Source organism: Gouania willdenowi, chromosome 21 (genome assembly GCF_900634775.1).
Source record: "Gouania willdenowi chromosome 21, fGouWil2.1, whole genome shotgun sequence".
NCBI lineage: Eukaryota > Metazoa > Chordata > Actinopteri > Blenniiformes > Gobiesocidae > Gouania > Gouania willdenowi.
In genome coordinates, this window is record NC_041064.1 from 3,070,652 (window position 1) to 3,094,960 (window position 24,309).

The following is a 24,309-nucleotide window of genomic DNA, read 5'->3' on the forward strand; positions in this document are numbered from 1 at the left end:
TTATTCCATTTATAATTTTTCTTTCCTAAACTCAGCATCAGATCTGCACCGACCAGGATTTTCTACAAATCATTTTACAAGAGAACTGATCAGGAGGCGGGGCTTTAGTACTCACTCATACAGTAATCTGATCCACTTCATAACCTGGTCCAGACCAGGTTAGTTGTTCAGCCTAGGTTGCCATGGTGATTTAGCCCAGTAAGAAGTTAACCAGCGTTGTAGTATAGCACACATCGATTAAATTCAGGAAGTTGGCGCAATTAGAGGAAATCCAGCTTCGTAGTTCAATTTTCATCAACAACCAAAAACGCCGTTGCCGTGTAAAACGGACAAACAAAATGCTACAAAATGCTACGTTTCTACTTCAAAACGGTAAACAGGACCTAAAACTACTAAAGGTACAGTTAAAAATGCTGCATCTCGTCTGTGTTGCCATGTTGGTGGGTGGCTGTGATTGTCTGTAAATGGAAAGTCTCTCTCGGCAACTTCCCAACTTTGAGTTCAGCAGCAAATATCAGTGTGTGTGGGAGGGTCCGAGCATGTGTGTGTGTGTGTGGTAGTAGTACATACACACAAACGCTTAACTACGGTTGTGTGTGTGTGTGTGTGGTGTCAGACAGATGTTTGCTGCTGCTGCTGCTGCTGTAGATAGAGACTCAGGGACATGCTTGACATGCCTGAGACTGCCCTGTATGTCACCAGGAGAGGGAAAGGCAGAGCGAGTGGGAGGGAGAATACGTGTGTGAGTGAGTGTGTGTGTGTGTGTGAGAGTGTGTGTGTGCGTGAGAGTGTGCGTGAGAGGTGTGGTGTGAGTGTGTGTGTGTGTGTGTGTGTGTGTGTGTGTGTGTGTGTGTGTGTGGGGTGGGTGTGTGTGTGTGTTTGTGTGGTGGGGGTGTGGGTGTGGGTGGGTGTGTGTTTGGTGTGTGTGTGTGTGTGTGTGTGTGTGTGTGAGTGTGTGTGTGTGTGTGTGTGTGTGTGTGTGGCAGCTGGAGAGCAGAGCCAACCACGTCAGTGAGGGAGGAGAGAGAGACGAGGAGTGTGGGAATCGACGGGCAGAGAGAGACGAGAAGAGAAGAGGGATCTGTTCTCAGCGTCTTCACAGTGCTGCTCGGACGCACAAAAAACACACACTTTAACCCTCTGATACTGCACACACAGACACACACATATACACACACTTACACACACCCAGAGGGGAGTACAGGAGGAGCACAACACAGCACGACGGATGGGTAAGAGCTGGTTGTGTTGACTTGTGTGAGTTGTTGTGTGCTTTGGAGTTTGTGTACATTGTATGCACAGCTTGTTGCCATGAGGAATGTGTGTAGTGGTGTGTGTGTGTGTGTGTGTGGTGTGTGTGTGTGTGTGTGTGTGTGCAGCTCTGAGTAGTGACAGTGTTTATTGAATGGCTCTGAAGCATGGAGGAGGCTCCTCTACTGAATGGAGCAGATGGTGTGTGTGTGTGTGTGTGTGTGTGTGTGTTAGAGCTGGGCGATGTATCTTGATTCCAGATTTATCGAACTATCACTTTTGGCGATATAGAAAATGACAATATCGCATGGTGGGGTTGGGGTCAATTACATTTTTCAGTTCCAATTATGTTTTCAATTACCCATGTTCAATTACATTTCAGTCACTATTACAGTGACCAGTAGTTTTTTCAATCTACAATTAATTAATTAATTAATTCATTCATTCATTCATTACTTTTTTCCTCAGAATTGCAATTGCATTCCCAATTACTAAAGTTCAATTACGTTAACCACAATTCCTAAGTTTTTTAATATTTTTTATGTGGGCGTCTGAGCCTTTTTGTGTCAGTATACCTTTAGATTTATATTTTTAAATAGTAAAATGTGGGAAAGATTGATATGAAACATATTTTTAATAACTGTTAACTACATATGTGTAAAAACTGTACATAGAACTGTAACATGGTTCCTAAGTTTTGCGTTAATTATAGAAAAATACAAAATGTACAAATCGATAACAGAAAATGCAGAAAATTATGGAAAAATCAACAAAATTACACCAAGAACACAAAAAATAACAAAAAGACACATAATGACTAAAAACTGACAAAAAAATCAAAACTACCAAGACAAATAAAAAAGATGAAACCCTCTGTATTAATGCTCTGATTGGTCATTATTAGTAATCATCAGCTGCCCACCACACACACCCATCACCACTTCTATTTACTGAACTTAAACACATGCTTTAACCATTGGTTTGTTATCCACCTGAAGCCCCGCCCCTTTCTTCTCCCTCTATCCAATCACTGACCACAGTCCCAGTGGGTCGCCATGGCGCTGGTGAGCATCTGTATCAGCAGTGAGTCACTGGTGTCGACGTGTGAAATGAAACAAAGCAACAGTTTTAACAACTCTGTGGGCGCGTGTGTGCGTGTACGTGTGTGTGTGTGTGTGTGGTGTACGTGTGGTGTGTGGTGTGTGCGTGCATGTGTGTGTGTGTGTGTGTACGTGTGGTGGTGCGTGCGTACGTGTGGTGTACGTTGGTGTGTGTGTGTTGTGTGCGTGCGTGTGTGTGTGTGTGTGTGTGTGTGTACGTGGTGTGCGTGTGCGTACGGTGTGTGTGTGTGTGTGTGTGAGTGTGGTGTGTAGGAGGAATCTCCCTGGGGAATCCTGTTCTAAAAAATAACTCCCATCTGTGTGATCCCTAATCAGAACGAGATCGCTGGGAAATCTGTAGGATATTATTATTGTAATTATTATCATTATTATTAGTAGTAGCAGTATTATAGTTTTTATTGTTATTATGATGACGATTATTATTATTAATGATAATATGTTTGTTGTTGTTGTGAGTAGTCATAGTCATATAGTTATTATAATTATTGTTATTAATATCAATATTGTTATTAGGAGTAGTAGTAGTAATAGTAGTAGCAGTATTATAGTTTTTATATTATTATTATTAATAATGATAATGTTGTTGTGAGTAGTCATAGTCATATAGTTATTATTGTTATTAATATCAATATTGTTATTAGGAGTAGTAGTAGTAATAGTAGTAGCAGTATTATCGTTTTTATTATTATTATTTATTAATAATGATAATGTTGTTGTGGAGTAGTCTTAGTCATATAGTTATTAAAATTATTGTTATTAACTATCCAATATTCTTATTATTAGTAGTAGTAGTAGTAGTGGTATTCTTCTTCATTATATCTTATTAGTAGTAGTAGTGGTGGTATTATTATTATTATTATTATTCTTCTTTATGATGTTTTAGCGACTTTTGCCACATTTTAGCGTCATTGTTATAGGAAAAATTTCCGAAACCTTCAAATAAATTTTCTGTTGAAAGTTTCTCTTTAATTCATCCATTTAGAACGAATGGTTTTCACCTGTAATTTAAACTAATAGATTGTCTTTGCTGCTAAAATTTCAAATCTGTTGAATTATTGTCCACATTTTCACATAAATACAGATTTTTCTCTGATTATTTAAAGGCTTGGAGAAGAAACAAAAGTAAAAATGTGTTTTATAAGTGTCATGAAATCTTATTGACTGTGTTTTTCCATTTGATTTTTAATTTTTTTTTAAAATAGGGATAATTTTTTTGGGTTCATCAGGAGGTGTCCAAACTCGAGGCCTGTGGACCAAATTGGGGCCGTAGTGTAAACTTCCAGTGTAAAAAAAGTTCTTTTATAACAAAAATGTCACTGATTAGTTTTTTGACCAGTTGGTGACTGAATCACTTCCTGTTCATGACTTTCTTTTACCAGATGAGAACATTCAAACACTGGTTAACACGCTTTATAACACCAATCTGAGTATTTATATTTAGACATTAGTTTGTGTGCTTTGTTGTAAATGTCATACTAACGTAGAAACGTACTGTACTCATACTAACTAAGCATGTGGTGCGTTCACGTTAGACAGTATGAGTGAGTGAGTTATGTGAGAAACACCAGGATGTACGATGGGCAATATAGTCATATTCAAAACCGTCCCATGAGTGCATTGTGTTCGGAATGTAAAATGGTCCTGGGACCGGCTTCAAAGTAAAAGTCAAACATCCTCTTTTCAAATAAAGCATTTTCTTCATGTTTTCCATTAGTTTTAACTCTTTTGTAAATAGGGCTCTTGTTTGAAGTTAACAGGAAGGTTGATCATTGAAATGTGTTTCCATGAGTTTTATGGATAAAATGAGCACATGTTGATATTCTACTTGGTCACTTTCTCACTTCAAATGTTTTCAGAACTTTCAAAAGTGGAGAATCTACAGAGATAGTTTGTCTTTTTTGTCGTTGTAGGTTCCAAATGCATCTTGGGAACTTGGAAGTTTACTTCAGTGGGAACGCCAATCATACTTATAGTATATAGTAGACAGTATACACTCATTGAGTTGTTAGTGTTACAACACAGCTGCCTGGCCCTTGAGCTTTGCTGTGCAGCAACTATAATTTTACCACACAGGCATAGTGATAGTAATTGTCGATAAGTTTTGTCTAACATTTGTAAAGAAGCTAAAGAAAAACCAAGAAATCTAGAGATAATTTGAGGATTGAAGCTAAAACCTAACTTTATAAAGTGCTATGAGTTCTATTCAGACTTTAGTCAAGTATCAACAATAAAGATGTAGTTTGTTTGTACCAGGTGAAGCCCCGCCCTCTCCACCGGCTGCTGTACATACTATATATAGCCCTGTTTGTCAAGGCTCTGGTTGGTGTAAACACAGATTGAGCTTCAGGTCATCACAGCGTCACATTGACATGTGGTGACACTAAATAAAAGTGTCCTTCCAACACTTTTTAACTCACCCTTGGATTGTGATGTGACCAGGAAGGAAGTGGATGATAATGTTGGTTATAAACTCTATAAGCTTTAAACATGTCTCACCTGTACAGAGAAATAGATCAGGATTATACATATAAAGAGTTCAAAAGTGTTACTATGAGTGATTTTATTTTCTATGGAAGGAAAGTGTTTTATACACTCGAGCTTCAGTTTACACAGGTTATCAGTAACTGGAACGTTTTTATTACGTTGTGTGTGATTGTTCTGGTTCTAGAGGCTCTGAGTCACACTGAGAATGAGAACGTACCTGTTAGATCATCATCACATGTTGATTAGGTGTAGATTTAATTCATGCAGAATCTAAACGTCTGCTTTGACGAAGCATCTGAATGCAACTTTTGGCAAAAACTTCCTCCTGGGAATCACTAGACTGTGATCATGACTCTTCTCTCTTCTTCTTCTTCTTCTTCTTCTTCTTCTTCTTCTTCTTCTTCTTCTTCGCTTCTTCTCTTCTTCTTCTTCTTCTTCTTCTTCTTCTTCTTCTTCTTCTTCGTTCTTTCGTCTTCGTCTTCGCTTCGTCTCGTCTTCGTCTTCGTCTTCTTCGTATTCTTTTTCTTCTTTGTGTTTTTTTTCTTCTTCGTATTCTTTTCTACTTCTTTGTATTCTTTTTTTTCTTCTTCGTCTTCTTCTTCTTCTTCTGTGTTCTTTTTCTTCTTCTTTGTATTCTTCTTCTTCTTCTTCTTCTTTGTATTCTTTTTCTTCGTCTTCTTCTTGTTCTTTTCTTCTCTTCGTATTCTTTTTCTTCTTCGTATTCTTTTCTTCTTCGTATTCTTCTTCTTCTTTCTATTCTTCTTTCTTCTTTTTTTGTTCTTGTTTTTGTTCCGTATTCTTGTTGTTCTTCTTGTTCTTCTTTTTTATTTCTTTCATATTCTTTTTCTTCTTCTTCTTCTTCCGTATAGGTTCTTCTTCCTATTGTTGTTGTTCATTGTTCATCTTCCGTCGTCTTCTTTTTTATTTCTTCGTATTCTTCGTACACTTTTGCCGCTTTTTCTTCTATGTATTTTCTCTCTTCTTCGTAATCTTCCTATTCTTCTTTGTCTTCTTAAACTCATTTTTGGGAAAACAAAACTTCCATTGTGGGTTCTCTCTTTAGGCAGGCCTTCGGGGCCCTTGGGGTCTCATCTCTTTGGGAGCGGGCTTTTAGAGACACTCTGCCAAGTTCTAATCAGTGAAATTGTTATTGCATTTGTGCCGCTTACCTGCGTCCATAGATCTATAGGAGGAATATACGGTGGGAGGAGGCGTTAATTGAGGCTTCATGCATGCTTGTCACAGTGAGGCCTAAAATAGCCCGGGCCAGGGGTCCCAATGCTCTGAAAGAGCCCACAGTGTGTGAAAGCAAGAAAAGGTTGTGTTGGTGTTTATAACCTGGTGTGTGTGTGTGTGTGTGTGTGTGTAACTGTCGACAGGGCATGTTTGTGGACATACATGGTGTGGCGAGTCCAAAGGTCTTCACGGAGTCAACGGGAATGTTTTTTGTTTGGATGTCAACAATTCAGAGTGGAACCAACAACCTCACGGCATTTTATAATGAGGCGCTCAGTCTGCTGGCTCTTAATGTGGAGGCGTCGTCTCACACACACACACACACACAGCACACACACACACACCACACACACACACAGACACACACACAGCAACACACACACACACACACACACAGCAGTTTATATCCGCTATTGGCCACACCCTGTCCTGCCCCACAACACTGTCCCATTGGGGGGGTGTCCAGTTTTCCTCTCACTGTAAAACCTGCCCCATACCAAACAAATCATTGGCTCTCTCAGCGACTCCATCACCAGCTTATTGGTCACTGGAGGCGGCCGGCGGGCACCTGTGATTGGCCGGGGAGCCGCTGCACACCATGATTTTTAGGATATTGATCCCCCTCAGAGGGTCTGAGAGATGCTAAGCACTTTCTCCACGGGGCAAACATTGATCAGCGCAGGTTTATTTCAGTGGCAAGCAGTTAATCTGATTTACAACTTCTTATTTTCTTCTTCTTTTGATAAACCCTCTAACAAATCCCAACAAGACCCTCTGGCGGGGTCAAGCCCCTTTATGCTTCCGTGACTCTCACTCACAGGTTTAAATGTTGTAAAGAAGTGAATGAAATCACACATTCTTACTCTGTTCCGTATTTCGATAAGAAGCTAAAACTGTTAGCCAACTCACATTCAGAACACAAGACCCACAAGCGACCACACACCAGGCTAGTTATGTGTCAAAAGAGGGAAAAGTCGAGCAACATCTACAAAACTCGGGTCTTTTTTCTACTGCTGTGAGTCACAAAATACACACGATAACTACATGAAACTACAGGCTGAGCTGAATTCCACTCATAATAACAGGTCGGGGTATGTTACCAAAACAAAACGCCACAAAATCAGAAAATACACAACGGAAAAAAGTCAGCAATGGACGATAAAATTTGGTCTGTCCTTTGTTGCTTCTTATCAAAAGTTGCTCCAATGTGCATAAATCTCCATATTTTGATAAATCCAAATTTTGCCATCAGATAAATACGACCATCACTCACATCTGAGCACTTCTCAGTAGAGAAATCCGTCCAATGAGGCGCATAGCAGTTGTGCGTAAAATGACTGGTCCCTCCTTTATCCAGCTCTAATTGGCCAGAGCTAAAGCCACTCCCATAGTGTTTGATATCAGCAATTTCTACAGGTTCTGAGCTATAAAACACTCCATCAAACATTCTGATTGGTCAAAGCATTGCTGAATAACACCCATATGTCACGGCATCAAAGAGTGGAACCAAAAATATCATTACGCATGATAAAAATGGATATGTGTTTATTTCACACCAAAATGCATCATATAGTGATCAAACAAAAGACTAATCATGTGTGGAATCAATTTGACTGATATATTACAGTTACAAACTTATTCCCAAACTTGTGGAAAACTTTGGCACAGTTGTGGCAAAGTGGTCTTTTGCCTAAAAACGTATTTTTTAGCCTAATGTTTATTATCATCACCAAACTTGTTGCAGTAGATATCCATACAATAGTTCAATTATTTCTGCATTTATAGCCTTCCCTATTGAGAATTGGCTTTATATTGATGTAAATCTCTCTTTAAACATGATTATTGTCACTCAGTATCATATACAGTATTTCCAAAATTTCACATCATCTGTAATTACTAAGGGTCCTACTTCAGTCTAAAAAAAAAAAAGCCATGTAGGTCATGTAGAAGCTTTAAAAAATGTTATTTGTTATGGGTACGTGATTTTCAGAGAAGAGACTGGGGGTTTACAGGTTTATCAAGCGTACATCTCGTTCTATCACAGAGAGACTTTAAAACTGAACCATTATCCAGGGTGTCAGAGTTGGCTCAGTGTGTTTGTGTGTTCTTCGGTGTTATGAACAATATGGCTCCAGTTTGTTTGTCCATTTAATGAGTTCTTTTTTTTTTATTGCTTTTTACACTTCACTTTTCAGGAAAATAAGCCTTTTCTTCTACACTAGGATCAATAAAAACAGACAAAACAGTAAATCAGGAATTGTATCGGCACCAATTAATCAACATCAGTCAGGAGCCTGATCGATTAATCAGTTATAATCTAATATGTAACTGATGTATGAACCTCAGTTTTTCCACTTATGGAGCCAATAAATCATTGTTAAAAAATAAATAGCCTAATTACCAACATTCCCACACTGTCTTTTTTTTTCTTATAACCTAATTTTTTTTACATCTGTTTCCTTTACTGCCACGTTTTACCAAAAATGACCTGGCCCCGACCTTTGCTGGGCAGCCGCTATAATTGTTCTGTGATTTCAAACTCATTCTTTTGTGTTTTTCAGTGGATGTTAGCACAGCAGCGCTGCCCCCGCAGGTGCCCCCCACCTCCACAGCCATCCTTCCCATGGACCTGCGCATCGTGGACCACCCCCACATCCACCACCACCACCACAGCAGCCTGCGTTCAGCCTGGGCCCCCAGCCCCACCCCTCAGCGGCCCCAGCCACAGCCTGTCCCACGTCGTCAGAGCCAGGCCGTCGGCCCGTCATCAGTGAGTGCTGCCTCCAGGTGTGTGCGCCTCCACTGAGGCCCCCGTGTCACTGAGTGTGGTTTATAAATGTGTTATACAGACTCCCAGGAGCAGCACCTGCAGCAGGAGCTGGTTTCTCTCAAACACAAGCAGCTTCAGAGGCAGCGGCTCATCGCTGAGTTCCAGCGACAACATGAACAACTGTCCAGGCAGCACGAGGTGCAGCTGCAGGACCACATCAAGGTGAGTTAGTGCGTCGCTGGCAGGGGTGGACTGGCATCATACTGGGCATCGTCCCGGTGGGCCGTTGTCCCAAAGTGGGCCAGTTTTTTTTTTAAGAGTGAGTGGAGGCAGACATGGTAACAGGTGGCCAAAAAATGGCTCAAAAGTGGCAAAAATGTGACGAGAAAAGAGTGAAAAATGACTAAAATGGGCCAAAAGCAGTCGAGTGGCCAAAAAATGGGCAAACTAAGAGGAACCAGGTGGTATTTAATGGCAAAGAGTAGCTTTAATGAGCAAAATGTGGCAAACAATAGTGACAAGGGGCAAACGTGGTTCAAAAGAGGTAAAATGAAAGGAAAAAAGGAAACAAGTGGTATTTATTGGGCAAATGTTAGCTTTGAAATCAAGTGGCCAAGAAAGGACAAAAATTGGATAAAAGTGTAAAAATGAACTTGCAAAGATGGATAAAAAATAAAAAAAAGGGATATTTATTGGCAAAAGGAGCTAAAGTCTGAAAAAAATGTCATAACTGGCCAAAAAAATGATGGTTTCCTCCTTTTAATGTTTTTTGGAGGAATAATATTTAGAATTAAGAGATAAAGAGCCACATGTTGAGAATCACTGACCTAATAACAGCTTCTACGTGGTGTCTGGATAGAAAATGCCAGGGCTGAATATTTGTCCCAGTCCACTGCTGATCTCTGGTGTCCTCTCTTGTCATTGGTGGGGTGGGGTGAGGGTGGGGGGTTGTATGGGGGGCACACATGTCTTCCTTGGATACAGCCGCTACAGGACTCACACTCAGCAGAAAAAGCAGCGTGTGAAGGACGAGAGGAAACGAGTGCATGTGGACGTCTGAGGCTGTGTAATTTGATCTGGTGGCAGTTTTTTTTTTTTTTTTTTGGGCTGCTTCTTATCGCCATGGCAACCACGACTTTAGAAAACTTTGTGCATGAGTGTGTTGATGATTGTGTGAGTGCAAAAAAAGCATCTTCTATTGTCATTGTAGCCCTTAATTAAACCGAGAGTCGTCACGTTTACATGAAAACTACAAAGTCTTTAATCAGTCAGTGGTAAATATCCAGCATGCACTGGAGTAAATCTGAGCTCACATTGTGTTCTGCAACAAGACCAATCCCAGCGTAGAAATGATCAGGTGTTGATAAATGCGGCGGCTGAATTCGATCGTCGTTAACTTGTCACGCCCTTAAGTCTTCCTGGTTCAGAGGCCCCACTCACTGAGGTCAAACACACACTGGCAAGAAAAGAAAGAAAATCCTCTCATCTGAGGTGTAGCAAAACAAAGCTATAGTTTAGCAGCATTCCTGTGTTTGTCCCTGTGGGGCCACCGTATAAAGGAGCTCATAGTTGACGTCTGCCCCCCTGTGTGCGCTGCGTATAACTTCACAGCAGAGATCCTGGAGACACACACGGAAATACAGCGTTTATGTCAGCATCAGTTGTCCGCACGCTTTAGACAATAAAATCACATTAAACGAAATTAAACCCTTAAAAAAACCTTAAAATGACTAAATGTTGTCCCTTGACTCTGTTTACAGTATTAAGACAATTTCACCTATTCTTTATTTTTTTCTCACATTTTGCCGCTGCTCCACTAATCCACTCAGATTATCTACATAAGATCTGATCATAGCGTACGAAAACGTGACGATTGATAAATACAGAAGCTTTCGTGAATATTGCCGTGCGCACGTCGTGCGCTCAGATCGGTTGATAAATGAGGACCATGTCCTACTCTCCCACAGCACCAACAGGATCTACTGGCCATCAAACACCAACAGGAGCTGCTGGAGCATCACAGGAAGATGGAGCAGCAGCGACATGAGGAGCAGCTGGAGAAGCAGCAGCGAGAACACAAACTACAGCAGCTCAAACATAAGGAGAGAGGACAAGAAAGTGAGTAAAAGATATTAAAAAAAACACAATGAAGTTTATTATTATTTGCACCATAGTATATAGTCATTTTAAACATATTAACCCTTGTTTTAATCAGAAATAAAATTGGTTAAAAGTGACCAAAACTGGTGGAAAAGGTGGTGATTTGAAAAAACACAGAAATTGGTTAAAAGTTGCAAATTAGAGTGGGGAAAAACAGACATAAAAAGTGGTAAAAAGGGTTCAAAGTGTCTATATAGGCTCAAAAATGTCTGATAAAAGTAGCAACAATTAGTTTAAACTGGGAAAAAATGGGCATGACAAATTGGGAATGTGATTAAATTGCCAAAAAATAAGCATGAAATATGGTGAAAAGAGGTTAAAAGTGACAATATTGAGTCAACATATGTGACATTAGGTGTAAAAGTGGTGGAAAGGGTTTATAAGTGTTGAAAATGCCTTGAAAGTAGAAAAAATATGTAGAAAAGGCATTGAAATTTGATGAAGTGTCAGAAATGGGAATAATGTAGCAAAAATACATTTAAAGGAGAAAAAATGTGGCAAGAAAAAGTGATGAAAACAGGTTAAAATCTGGCTAGTTTGGTTTTGTTGCAGAAAAAGGGTAAAAATGAGCAAAAATGGGCTCAAGTTGTACAAAAAAGATTCTTAGTTTCTTATAGGCATCTGGCGACACCCTCCCAGTGTCTTTGAGCCCAAATGGGGTCCTGACCACAAGGTTGAGAACTACTACAGCTCAGTGTGTATATTTTCTATATCAGATGTATTTATCGCTTTCTTTAGTGCTTTAAAAAGGCTCTGACGTCTGTGGAAAATCAACGTGTCTCTAAACAAGTAAAGCTTTTGTTTCGTCCTGCGTCAAATCTCATAAAAGCCCATTATTAGCCTCGCGTTTGCTCCTTCCTGCTCCACGTAGCAGCCGTTAGCACCAAACCCTGATATTTTCCCTGTTTTTTCCTCTTTGTGTTCAGTGTTGTCTCTGTGTTCTCCCCTGATCATTTGTTGTTAGCTGTGAAAAGCTGCTGGTAATTGAGCCGAGACCTGGAGGCCAGAGGAAGTCATGACGTGCGTCTTTAACACGTGTTTCACCATCGTGGGATTTTAATGAAACTGATGCAATAAAACGCACAAAATTAGCATTATGAGAGTTAGAATAATGACCAATCTGAGCATTAATACAGGAAACAACAGAGTCTGTTTTCTAACTTGAATTTGTGTGTTTTTTGCACTCATTTGCTTAATTTTGCGATCATTTTGTATATTTTTATGTATTTATTTGTGTATTTTTTGGGGATTTGGGGTGTTTTAGTAATTTTGTCAATTTTTGTTGTCATTTTGTGTATTTTATGTTATTTATTTATTTCATATTGTGTGTTTTTTTGGAGTCATTTGGGTAATTTTGCGATTGTTCTGCATATTTTTCTGTAATTATTTGTGTATTTCTTCATTTTGTTGTTCTTTTGTTGTTGTTGTGTTTGTTTTAGTAATTTTGTTCATTTTTGTTGTCATTTAAGAATTTATGTTCTCATTTTGTGTCTTTACCGTCATTTTTGTTTTTGTTTTGTGTTTTTGGAGTTATTATCTTGTCATTTTGTTTTTATTTTGTCTATTTTCTGTCATTTTTGTTCGTCTTTGTTTCATATTGTGTGTTTTTTGGAGTCTTTATTTTGCTGTTTTGTTGTTGTTATGTATTCTGTCATTTATTTTTATTTTTATTTTTGTTTTGTGTGTTTTTAGAGTCTTTATTTTGTCGTTTTGTTCTCTATCTACGTTAATGTTGCATGTTGGACGTCAGGCACAGAGTGATGAGTGTTTATGGACAGTGGAGGAGTGGAGATGTTGCAACCTTTGTTAACTCTGTGTGTGTGTGTGTGTGTGTGTGTGTGGTGTGTGTGTGCGTGCGTGTGCGTGTGTGTGTGTAGGTGCAGTGGCGAGCACTGAGGTAAAGATGCTACTTCAGGAGTTTGTCCTGAACAAGAAAAAAGCGCTGGCTCAGCGAAACCTAAACCACTGTCTGACCAGTGACCCACGCTACTGGTACGGGTGAGTGTCTCACGCTCTTTACTCTGAGACAAATGTAAAGATGAACGGATGAAAAACATCACTGATTCACAGAGGAAGTCTTTTTAATAATAATAAACTGTAGGAATATCCTCTCATTAATGTGGTTATTGATGAGGAAAGAAGTCCCTGATGGACGTGGTTCTGCAGACACGGTGAAGGCGTCCTGCTCTTCATGTGCTTCTGTGTGTGTGCGTGTGTGTGTGCGTGTGCACGAGGTTTCAAACAAACTCCAGAGAAACGCTGTGAGCTGTGATGATTCCTCTCAGTCTGGTGGTTAGTGAGTGACAGACGGGTTTGTGTTTTAAATATTTGAAAATGCTCTTTGAATGTAATCATCAAACTCTCCAAAGGATGAGAGAGCAGCAGCAGTTTTTATATTTCCACTCATCACCTCCTCTTCTTCATGCTCATCTTCAGACACGGGGACACTTTTATCACCTATTTCCTCTCACTTTTATGCTGTTATCTGTGTTTTTCTGTCATTTTCTACGGTTCTTTAGTCCTTTTGTGTAATTTCCTGTAATTTTGTGTGATTTTTTTTTCTATTCTTGTTGTCCTGTGTGTTTTTGTTGCCCTTTTGTGTATTTTTACTATTTTTTGTATCTGTCTGTCTCTTGTGCATGCTGTCTGCTTGTGTACTTTTGTTGTTTTTTTGCGTATTTTTCTACTTTTGTGTAGTATTGTTGTCGTCTTATGTATTTTTCTTTAATTTTGTTGTAACTGTGTATTTTTGTCGTCTTTTGTGTATTTTCCTGTAGTCCTCTGGTGTTTTGTTCTCCATTTGTGTATTTTCCTTTAATTTAGTTGTAATTTTGTGTATTTTTGTTGTCTTTCGTGTATTATCATGTAGTTCAGAGGGGCATTCCATAAAGCGGGTTATGTTCACACTCTGAGTGTGTTCGGGCTCAAATGTGGGAAACTCTGAGTTTCCCATTCCTGAAGGCGAGGTATATTCTTCTTTGAGTCTGTTACCATGGTAACATAATTTGAATGAATCCACTTTTAAGGCTAGACATTACCTTTTTTTGGTCGTCCAGACGACTCTACACTACATTAAAAATCAATATAAAATATAAATGACGCAACATCAAGCAGCCGTCGCTGTCTTTATGACCATTGTAGTGGGAGGACCGTACAGTGTACACTTCCCCTATTAACTGAGGCCAAATGAAAGTGGAATACTGCTTGAATTCACCTTTTAAATTCTAATTACATTTTGAGTGAACTCATCCTTTAGAAACTCTGTAAGTTGATCATTTAAACCGTGAGTAGGAGTGGAGCTGTTTATGAGAAGTGCTGTAAACGTACGACTATAGATAGATAAATAAATAAATACTTTATTGATCCCGAAGGAAATTGTGCAGCAGTCTGTTGCTCACATTCACACAAACAGAGCAGGATCTACAGAATTTAAGAAGTTAAAGACACATAAAAAAGCAATAAATACATAAAGATCCAAGAAAAGTTAAGGTTAAGTGAGCACGTCAGAGAGAGCAGTCTGGAGCTCACGGTGCTTCTCTGTCGGGAGAACCGAGTTAAGGGGGTGGTTCTGATTGGACAGGATCGCCCTGATCTTGGAGAGCGTCCTCTGCTCCACCACCTTCTCCACTGAATCCAGGCCCAGTCCAACCACCAAAGAAGTGATCAGCCCTCTCAGTGCAGCAGCCCTCCCAGCGATGTTGCCCCGCCTCCTCAGACACATTTTACTCATATTATTAAACGATCGTCACGTCACTGGCGCGATGAAGTGATTGAGCGACCAAAAAGCATGACTAATCACGGGCGATTTAAGCGACTATAGTCTCTGAAGTAGTGTTCTGTGTGAAGTCCTTTAGAACAGGCTCATATTCCACAAAACATCGGCTTATTTCACCCATTAGGATGAAATAAATCACTCTCTTCCGGGTGGTTACCATGGTAGCTCGTGTAATCTTTGCTCCATTGGTGATGGCTTTTTGTTGCGCTCGTGCACCTAAGTAACCCAAGGTTTACATACTCAGGGTTGATTGATTGATTCACTTTAATGGAATGACTCAGACTCTATGGATAGACTCAGAGTTTGTTAAACCTCATTTCTGGAACACACCTTTGTTGTCCTTCTGTGTGTTTTGTTGTCCTTTTGTGTAGTATTGTTGTGTTTTTATGTATTTTTCTTTAATTATGTTCTATTTTTGTTTGTTTCTGTTGCCTTTTGTGTATTCTTTGTGTATTTTTGTGTAGTATCGTTGTCGTTTTGTATGTTTTTCTTTAATTATCCTGTAATTATGTGTTTTTGTTGTCTTTTTATTCACTTTTCTTTAATTATCTTGTAATTTTGTGCATTTCCGTGTAGTTTTGTTGTCCTGAGTAGTTTTGCCTTCTTTTTGTTTTTGTATTTGTCTTTCTCTTGTGTATGTCGTCTGCTTGCCTGTATTGTTGTCTTTTGTGTGTTTTTGTTGTATTATCCTCGTGTATTTTCTGTAATTTGGAATGTTTTTTTGTCATTTCATTAAGTTCTAATGTTGTTCTTTGTATTTTTTTCTGTATTTGTGTGTTTCGGGGCAGCACAACATTAGTCCAGGGGGCCGCGTTTGGCCCCCGGGCCTCCAGTTGACCACACTGCTCTACCTGTTGGCCCATAAACTCTCTCCATCCTTTCTTTATCTCCTTCACCTCTCCTCTCCTCTCATTGGATTAAAAGCTCTCTCATCTTTTAGCCGTATTCTCAGCCTGTTCTTTTTTACCCACAATGCCGTGCGGTCCACGATTGGCAGCTGTTACTGACCTTGGAGAGGAAAATAAAAGCTTCTCTGCTCTGTGTGTTTGGACAGTCATGTTGATCTCGTACTTTCTGTGCGTACGTGAATACAATATGTAATCGACTAGAGTTAAATATCATTATGTTTGAATAACTGAAGCTTTTTTTTTTTTTTTACCTGATTTTTAGAAAAACTCAGCACGGTTCTTTGGACCAGAGTTTACCTCCTCAAAGTGCTCTGTCAGCGTTTAACCATCCTATGCTGGGCACGTACGACTCCAAGGACGACTTCCCTCTGAGAAAAACAGGTGAACAACAACAACACACAATCAATCAATATTTATTCATAAACTGATAAACAACGACACACACAGTTTTACTTTCTGATGTTTCTCCACTTCACTGGGAGCTGATCTCATCTTTTCATTCTTTAGAAACAGCTTTTAAAGCTGCAGGAGGCACTTTTAATCTCCACTGTAAACGCTCTCTTAGTGACGTTGTTGGAAAACCTTCCAGCATTGCATTGTGGGATGTGGAATCCTGTCGACGGATGCATTGAAGTGTTTTTAGATTTATTGTGTTTATCACTGAAAACTCTGACAAAGTGACTTTCCTTTTTAGGAGTCATTTGGGTAATTTTGTGATTGTTTTGTATATTTTTCTGTATTTATTTGTGTATTTGTCTGTGTTTATTTGTGTATTTGTCTGTATTTATTTGTGTATTTGTCTGTATTTATTTGTGTATTTGTCTGTGTTTATTTGTGTATTTGTCTGTATTTATTTGTGATTTTTTCTGTGTTTATTTGTGTATTTTTCTGTGTTTATTTGTGTATTTTTCTGTGTTTATTTGTGTATTTCTGCTGTCATTTTGTAGGTTGTATTTTAGTCATTTTATGGGTTTTTGTTGTGGTTTTGTGGTTATTTTTCTCTATATTTCTTGTATTTCTTGTCATTTTGTGGATTTTTATTTTGTTGTTTTTGTAATTTAATCCATTTTGTTGTCATTTATGAATTTTTGTTGTTATTTTGTGTATTTTCTGTCATTTTTGTTCTCGTTTTGTGTTTTGGGTAATTTTGTGATGATTTTGTATGTTTTTCTGTATTTATTTGTGTATTTTCAATGTCATTTTGTGGGTTTTTGTTGTTGTTTTGTGGGTTTTAATCATTTTGTTCATTTATGTTGTCATTTTGTGTATTTTCTGTAATTTTTTTCTTCTTGTTTTGTGCGTTTTTTAATTGATGTTACCGTTTTGTTGTCACTTTGTGTATTTTTTTGGCCCGCGAGCCACATGTTTCTCCAGTCTGATAAAGGAGAAGTTTCTCCATCTTGGCTCCAGTTCCAACTGAGATGTTTGATGGTGTGATTCATATATAATATGTAGCTCTGTGTGTGATTGGAATGTGAAGTGAAGCTTCTCCAAGGTTATAAAAAAATGAGCTGAGGGATTCCTGACTACACACAGTTACACACAGTTGTCTAGTGTGTGAATAATAATCAGTGTGTTGACAGGAAGTGAGCGACAGTGACGTTGGTCACACACATTATTGATGACGGCGATGGTGGAACGTGACGTGTTCTGGAAGGATTTTAGTGTGTGGAACAGTGTGTTATATACAGTGTGTCTTTGTGCGACTGTGTGTGTGAGTCTTTGTGGTCATCGGACACAGAGGAACACTTTAATATTTGAATAGTGAGAAAGGAAGTGTGTGTGTGTGTGTGTGTGTGCGCTCATGAGAGCAGCGGATTCCTCACGCTGACTCGCTTTTGTTCCTCAATGTTACACACACACACACACACACACAAACACAAACGTTCCCATACTATAATGGAAATTCACATTTTTGGATTCTTACTTAAAGGGGACATATCATGCTAAATCCACTTTTTTAGCCCTTAAATGCATTTTGTTGTATATTTAGATTGTTTAGAAATATAGAAAAGTTCAAATTAGTCTCTTCAGGTGCTCCGTAGATATCTTTATATTCTGTTTTGGTCATTTTTTTCAATCTGTTTCGATTTTTCTATTCTCTATTACGTTTTTTGAACTATTACATCACAGTATTTGCAGCGGAACTGCCAAATTAGTACATCAACTCCAGGCCCAACACTTAGAGCAATCCGCCATTTTTATTTTGTAGTCCAAGCTCAAGGATGCTGAAGTTACGAGAGGATAAGTCAATATGTTTGGTTGTTGGATGTAGTAACCCACACGCTTCATTACAACGTCTCCCAGCATCAGAACCTTTTCAAAGTGTCTGGTTGAGTTTTATTTTTTATAGAAATGTACCACATCTGTGGGTAAGGTCATTTTTGTGTGTGTGAAGCACTTCAAGGATGACTGCTTCATCAACCTCCACCAGTATAAAGAAGGATTTACAGAAAGACTTTGTCTGATTGAGGGTTCAATTCCTTCTATCTTTGGAGACGATGAACAGAGCACTTCGGTAAGCTGTACATAACGCTAAAAAGTGTGATGATAAGACGTCCCTGTCATTGTTTTGTTAGCATTAGCAGTTGCACCGTCTTCATATGTTAGCGCTGTGTGCTCGTTTTAGATCCTTGATGATATGGCCTACGTGATTTAATTTAAGTCTAAAGTTTTCATTAGTCATTTCATTTTGACGTTTTTGTCTTTGAAAAGACTGTATTAAAATGCATTTTGCGACGTTAGCTTGGCGCTAGCGTTAGCTCGGTGCTTGTGTTAGCTCACTTGTTAGGGTTCTGCAGGTTCATCAGCTTCATTTTCATCTCGCTCCACTGGGTCAGACTCTGGCTGGAACATGTAAGGCTGGATGGACAAGTCTAACGTTGTTGACATTGTGTAAATAACCTCTGAATAACCTCTGAATAAAAAGTTTATGCGCCGCTACATAGCTGTATCTCTTCTATCAAACTACAAAAATGGCAGAGCAGGGTGGAGTTGAACTGAGTGTCACCTGAAGAGGGGGCGGAGTATGAAGTGTCTCATTTACATTTAAAGAGACAGCACCAAAACGAGTTGCTCTCAGTAGCACATCAGAAAAGGGGTAGAAAAGGGGTGGAGCTATAATAATGAGGAATTCAGACCCAAGCATTGCAGTTCAGCTTTATATAGACCACAACTGTATGATTTATGTAAAAAGGAAGGATTTAAAACCATGATATGTCCCCTCTAAAAGAAAAAACAGCACTTTTCAGTTTTTTTTATTTATTTATTTATTTATTTTAATTCTGTGCACAAAACAGAAACACATCCACTCATTTAATCGTCTCATTTCAGCTCATTTAAAGGTTTAGTCTAAAGGACAGACACACAAAGTTCACCGATTTCTAAAATAAGATCCTTGTGTCTTAGTTGTAAAAAAAGACAGAAAAGTCAGAATTCTGAGACATTAAACTCAGAATAAAGTCAGAAATGAAGGAAAAAAGGTCAGAATTCTGAGATTAAAGTTGTAATTTTGAGTTTCAAGTCAGATTTCCAAGAATAAATTCAGAAGAATTCTAAGGAAAAAAGTCTGGATTCTGAGTTTCAAATAAAAAATCAGAGTTTCAAGTCAGAATTCTCTGATTAAAGTCAAAATTCTGAGAATAAATAATAAATAAAGAAGAAAAAAGTCTGCATTTTGACTTTAAAACTCTGACTTTAAACTCAGGAGTGAAACAAACATTATTGTTTGCACATTTTTTTCATTTTAAAGCCGATATAGAAACACTTTGTGCTTTGCTTTGCTCAGCCTTGAGTTCCATCACCGTCTGGTTAACGTGTGAGTGCACTTATCACTGTGAGGAGTGCTTTTTAGCATGTACCAGGAAATCAAACCAAGCACTCTTGACGCTGCGCTGTGATTTCTGCAGCAGCTCCTGATTTATATTTATATTTAAAGTTAAAATCAACTTTTTAATGTAGAATTTAAAAACGTGTGTTGTAGATGTGGTCACACGTGAGTAACGTCAGTAATGAGGACGTGTGTCCATCTGTGTGTGCTGAGGAAGTCCAGAGGAATGAGCGTGAAGGAGACGGAGAGAAAAACGTCAGCATCAGCATTAAAAGCAGGGAGGAAGTGTGCAGCGTGGGGGTTGGTGTGCATGTGACCAGTCAACAATAACAGTCCTGTTCACCTTTGGTCACATCTCCACGTTTTAGTCTAGATAACTATTCTTTAAGTTAGAACTGTTTTTATCAGATAAAGACTTAGTTTATGCCTCACAGATCAATTAATCAAAGATCATTTGATTTAAACAAGTGTAAATGCTTCAAAATGTGTTTTAATCTCCACAGTAAACACTGGGATTATTAGAATTGTGGGAAAAAATTTCCTGCATTGCATTGTGGGATGTGGAGTCCTGTAGACGGATGCATGGAAGTGTTTTTACTTCATTCTCACCAAGATTTATTGTGTTTTTCAAAGTGACTTTCCTTTTTTGCAATCATTTGGATAATTTTGCGATTGTTTTGTATATTTTTCTGTATTTATTTGTGTATTTCTTGTCATTGTGTGGATTTTTTTTGTTGTTTTCGTAATTTAGTCTATTTTTGTTGTCATTTTTAAAAAAATTTGTTCTCGTTTAGTTTTTTATTTTTTGTTATTTGGGTAATTTTGCGATGATTTGTCATATTTTCCTGTATTTATTGTGTATTTCCGGTGTCATTTTGTGGGTTTTAATAATTTTCTTCATTTATTTTGTCATTTACAAATTTTTGTTTATTTTCTGTGATTTTTATTCTCGTTTTGTCTGTTTTTGGATTGTTTATGTTGTCATTTTGTGTATTTTCTGTCATTTTTGTTTATTTTCTTCTTGTTTTGTGTGTTTTTTTCTTTAGTCATTTGGGTAATTGTTTAATTATTTGCATATTTACATTTTTCTTTATTCTTACTGTGATTTATTTTGTTTTTCCTCCATAGAAAGAGGACAGTGATTGGGTTGACTCCATTTTGGCCTGATTTATATATTTTTATGTAACAACAAACGAGAACATAATGACTCCAAAAGCGCACAAAAGGAGAACAAAGATGACAGAAAATCCACAAAATGACAACAATAATTCATAAGTTACAAAAAAATGAACAGAATTACTAAAACACACAAAACAAGAAAATATAAATCCACAAAATGACAGAAATGCACAAATAAATAAAGAAAAATAAACAAAATTATCAAAAAATTACTCAAAAAAATAAATAACACAAAATGATCACAAAATTACTCAAAAAAAATGTAAAAAAAAAACACAAAATAAGTCAGAAAACCTATTCTTTGTTGTTTCCTTTATTAATGCTCAGATGGATTATTATTCTAACTGTCATTATGATCATTTATTGTGTTTTTTCTCCAGAAAAGGAGACCAGTGGTTGGCTTGAATCCATTTTTCTTCTAGATTGTTCCCAGTATTCCCAGTGGTATCACCTCACTCCATCACACGTTACATTTCAGCGTTATTCTGATCTTTCAGTGTGAATGCCAAATGAAACATCCTCTGTTATTTTAGTGAAAACACCAGAGATGTGTGGATAACACAATAAGTGTTAAAATGGCTCTGAAATCCTGGGCTTGGTTTGTGGGTTTTATTGAAACTGTTTCCTGTTTGTTTGTGTTTCATCGTCAGCGTCCGAACCCAACCTGAAGCTTCGGTCGAGGCTAAAGCAGAAAGTGACGGAGCGTCGCAGCAGTCCTCTGCTCCGTAGGAAGGATGGAGCCATCACCACCGCGAAGAAACGTTCCTTAGACATCGCTGGTGAGAATTCACACTTTAACCCTTAAAAAGACTTCAATGACAAATGTGAGGGGATTACCTTTGAAATGTACAGTACGTACATTAGATCTGAATATATGAAATAATAAGGTTTTTATACGATGGTCGACATCCACCTATTTTTGTTGTTCTTTTGCATGTCAATTTGTGTGTTTTTGTATATTTTTCAGTGATTTTTCTATATTTTTGTTGTAATTTGTGCATTTCTCCATCAGTTTGTGTGTTTTCTGGAGTTATTCTGTTTATTATTATTTTTTTTATTTTTTTGTATTTGTCATTTCATGTCATTTGTGCTTTTACTTTGGAAACCGAACAATTTATTTGTTGTCCTCGTGTATTTTTATGTCAATTTGTGTTTTTTTGTTTTTGTTTTTTGCCAGATCAATGCACATTTATTTATTCTAATGAATCTATTATTCATTCATTATACATGACTTAAGGGTTTGGATTATTAATGTTTATTGGAGAACTTCATTAAGGTTGCAAAGGGGTGGAACATTTCCTGTAAATTTTTACGGGGACTTAAGCTCGGGAATTTTGGGAAGATTAAAAAATCTAAACTTTTCATGGGAATTATTTATTGTAAAAACTGGACATTTTGAGTAAACTAGTAATTCATGCATATTTTTGTAATTTTGTATGTTTTTTCAGTTAATTTTCTGTATATTTGTCATCCCTTTGTGTATTTTTTGTTGTCAATTTGTGTGTATTTTGGAGATATAATTTTTATTTTTGCATGTTTCTGTGCATTTATCATTTTTTGTGTTTTTGGAGTCATTTTTTTGGCATATTTTTGTCTGTTTTTTCAGCTAATTTTGTGTATTTCTGTTGTCTTTGAAATGATTGATTCTATGTTCTTCACAACTATATTTCACATCCCTGATAATCAAGTTGGAACATTTCTAGTTTATTCCCATTAAATATTATGTGTGTTTTTTTTTTTTTTTTTTGAATGAATGATAATATTCATATTTGAATTTGGTTCCGTGATCTAAAATTATTCCCAATTTGTGGTTAATTTCAATAAATAACTCCCATGAAAAGTTTATATTTTTGAATATTCCCCAAATTCCTAAACTTAAGTTCCAGTGGAAATTTACCAGAGATATTTAATACAGCAACTGTTTCTGATTCTATTGCAATAAAAGTTGAGAAATAAGGAATAAAAGCAGATTTGTGTGTGTGTTGTGTGTGTGTGTGTCAGACTCAGTGTGTAACAGCGCTCCAGGATCAGGTCCCAGTTCTCCCAACAACAGCTCCAGTAACATTCCCTATGAGAACGGGGTCAGCATGTCAAGCAGCCCAGCTGAGGTACACACACCCACCACCTATATATGTGTGTGTGTGTGTGTGTCAGCACTAAGTGTGTGTGTGTGTGTGTGTGTGTTTCCAGGCGTCTCTGCTCCACAGGTTGGCAGCACGTGAAGGTTCTCTGAGTCAGATGTCCCTCTACACGTCGCCCTCACTGCCAAACATCACCCTGGGTTTACCAGCTACGGGCTCTGCTAACACCGTGAGTTACACACATTAACACACGTTAACACACATTAGAGCATCACAGTAAGCAACACATAATTATGACAGTATCTGATCCAGGGCCTCATTTTCATCATTCTTGACAGGTTTGTGTGTTTTTGTTGTCATTTTGTATATTTTTCTATCAATTTTATATTTTTGTCCCATTTTGTCTGTTTTTGTGTTGTCATTTAACATAGTGTGTTTTTTTTTTGTCCTTTAACTGTATTTTTATGTCAATTTTTTTGTGTATTTTATCTGTTTTCCTTGTATTTATTTATCATTTTGTGTGTTTTTGTAGATGGTCATTTTTATGTAATTTACTGTAATTTCTTGCAATTTTTGTGTATTTATCATTTTGTGTGTTTTTGGAGATATTTTTACTAATTTTGTTGTTGTTTTGCATGTTTTTCCAGGTAATTTGTGTATTTTTCTTATCCTTTTTTTGTATTTTTTTGGTCATTTTTAAGGCAGTTTGTGTGTTTACCTTTGAGACTGAACCATTGTGTGTATACAGTATTTGTTGTCCTTTCGTGTGTTTTTTTTTGTCAATTTGTGTGATTTTTTTGAGGTCATTTATTATATTTGTCAGCTTTTGCTGTTATTTAATGGGGTTTTGGACTCATGTTTTTGTTTTGTCTATTTTTCAGTTATTGTCTTGTGTTTTTGTGTATTTCTCTGTCAATTTGTGTGTTTTTTTGTGCTTTTACTTTGGGTGCTGAACAATTGTGTGTTCATTTGTTGTCCTTATGTTTATTTTCATGTGTTTTTGTGTGTGTTTTGCTGTCATTTTGTGTATTTTTGCACTTTCTTATTGTATTTATGTCATGTTTTGGAAATTATTTGTGTTTACTGTTGGGAGCCAAACAAAGTTAGACCGAGGGCCGTATGCGGCCCCCGGGCCACCTATTGCTGATGTATGTATTTCTTTAAATGCTTGTGTTGAATATCTTTCTCTCTGTGGAGGTGGTGTCGGGACAACAGGATGGTGAGGGTCATCTGGCACTGCCCCCCTACAGCAGGTCATTCCTCTGGCCCCGCCCTTCCTACCCACCGCCCACCTGCCTTCATACTTGGCGTCTTCGTCACTGGACAGAGAGGGGAGTGGAACAGCTGGACATAAGCCCCTCCTCCAACACATGGTCCCTCCTGGAGCAGAGCCACAGCCCCATGGGTCAGTACCAAGACCAGCATTCACCTTTAAATTCATACAGAAAGTGTACATTTAGTCACATTTTCCCCGCAATAAGTCACAAATTTCAGTCCATGAAGATCTTCACTTAA

General features: G+C 37.8%; 1 protein-coding gene across 1 annotated transcript in view; it reads left to right on the plus strand.

Annotated features, from left to right (window-relative positions):
- Window positions 1–2,306: 2,306 nt before the first annotated feature.
- Window positions 2,307–24,309, plus strand: part of LOC114455067 (histone deacetylase 4-like) — a 69,401-nt gene continuing 47,398 nt past the window's right edge. Inside the window, 13 exon segments of the mRNA XM_028436075.1 lie at window positions 2,307–2,334; window positions 8,654–8,760; window positions 8,763–8,862; window positions 8,942–9,084; window positions 10,830–10,980; window positions 12,900–13,020; window positions 15,968–16,086; window positions 21,364–21,492; window positions 22,715–22,821; window positions 22,904–23,023; window positions 23,992–24,034; window positions 24,037–24,170; window positions 24,172–24,199. Of these exon segments, the coding sequence (XP_028291876.1) occupies window positions 2,307–2,334; window positions 8,654–8,760; window positions 8,763–8,862; window positions 8,942–9,084; window positions 10,830–10,980; window positions 12,900–13,020; window positions 15,968–16,086; window positions 21,364–21,492; window positions 22,715–22,821; window positions 22,904–23,023; window positions 23,992–24,034; window positions 24,037–24,170; window positions 24,172–24,199 (1,330 nt within the window).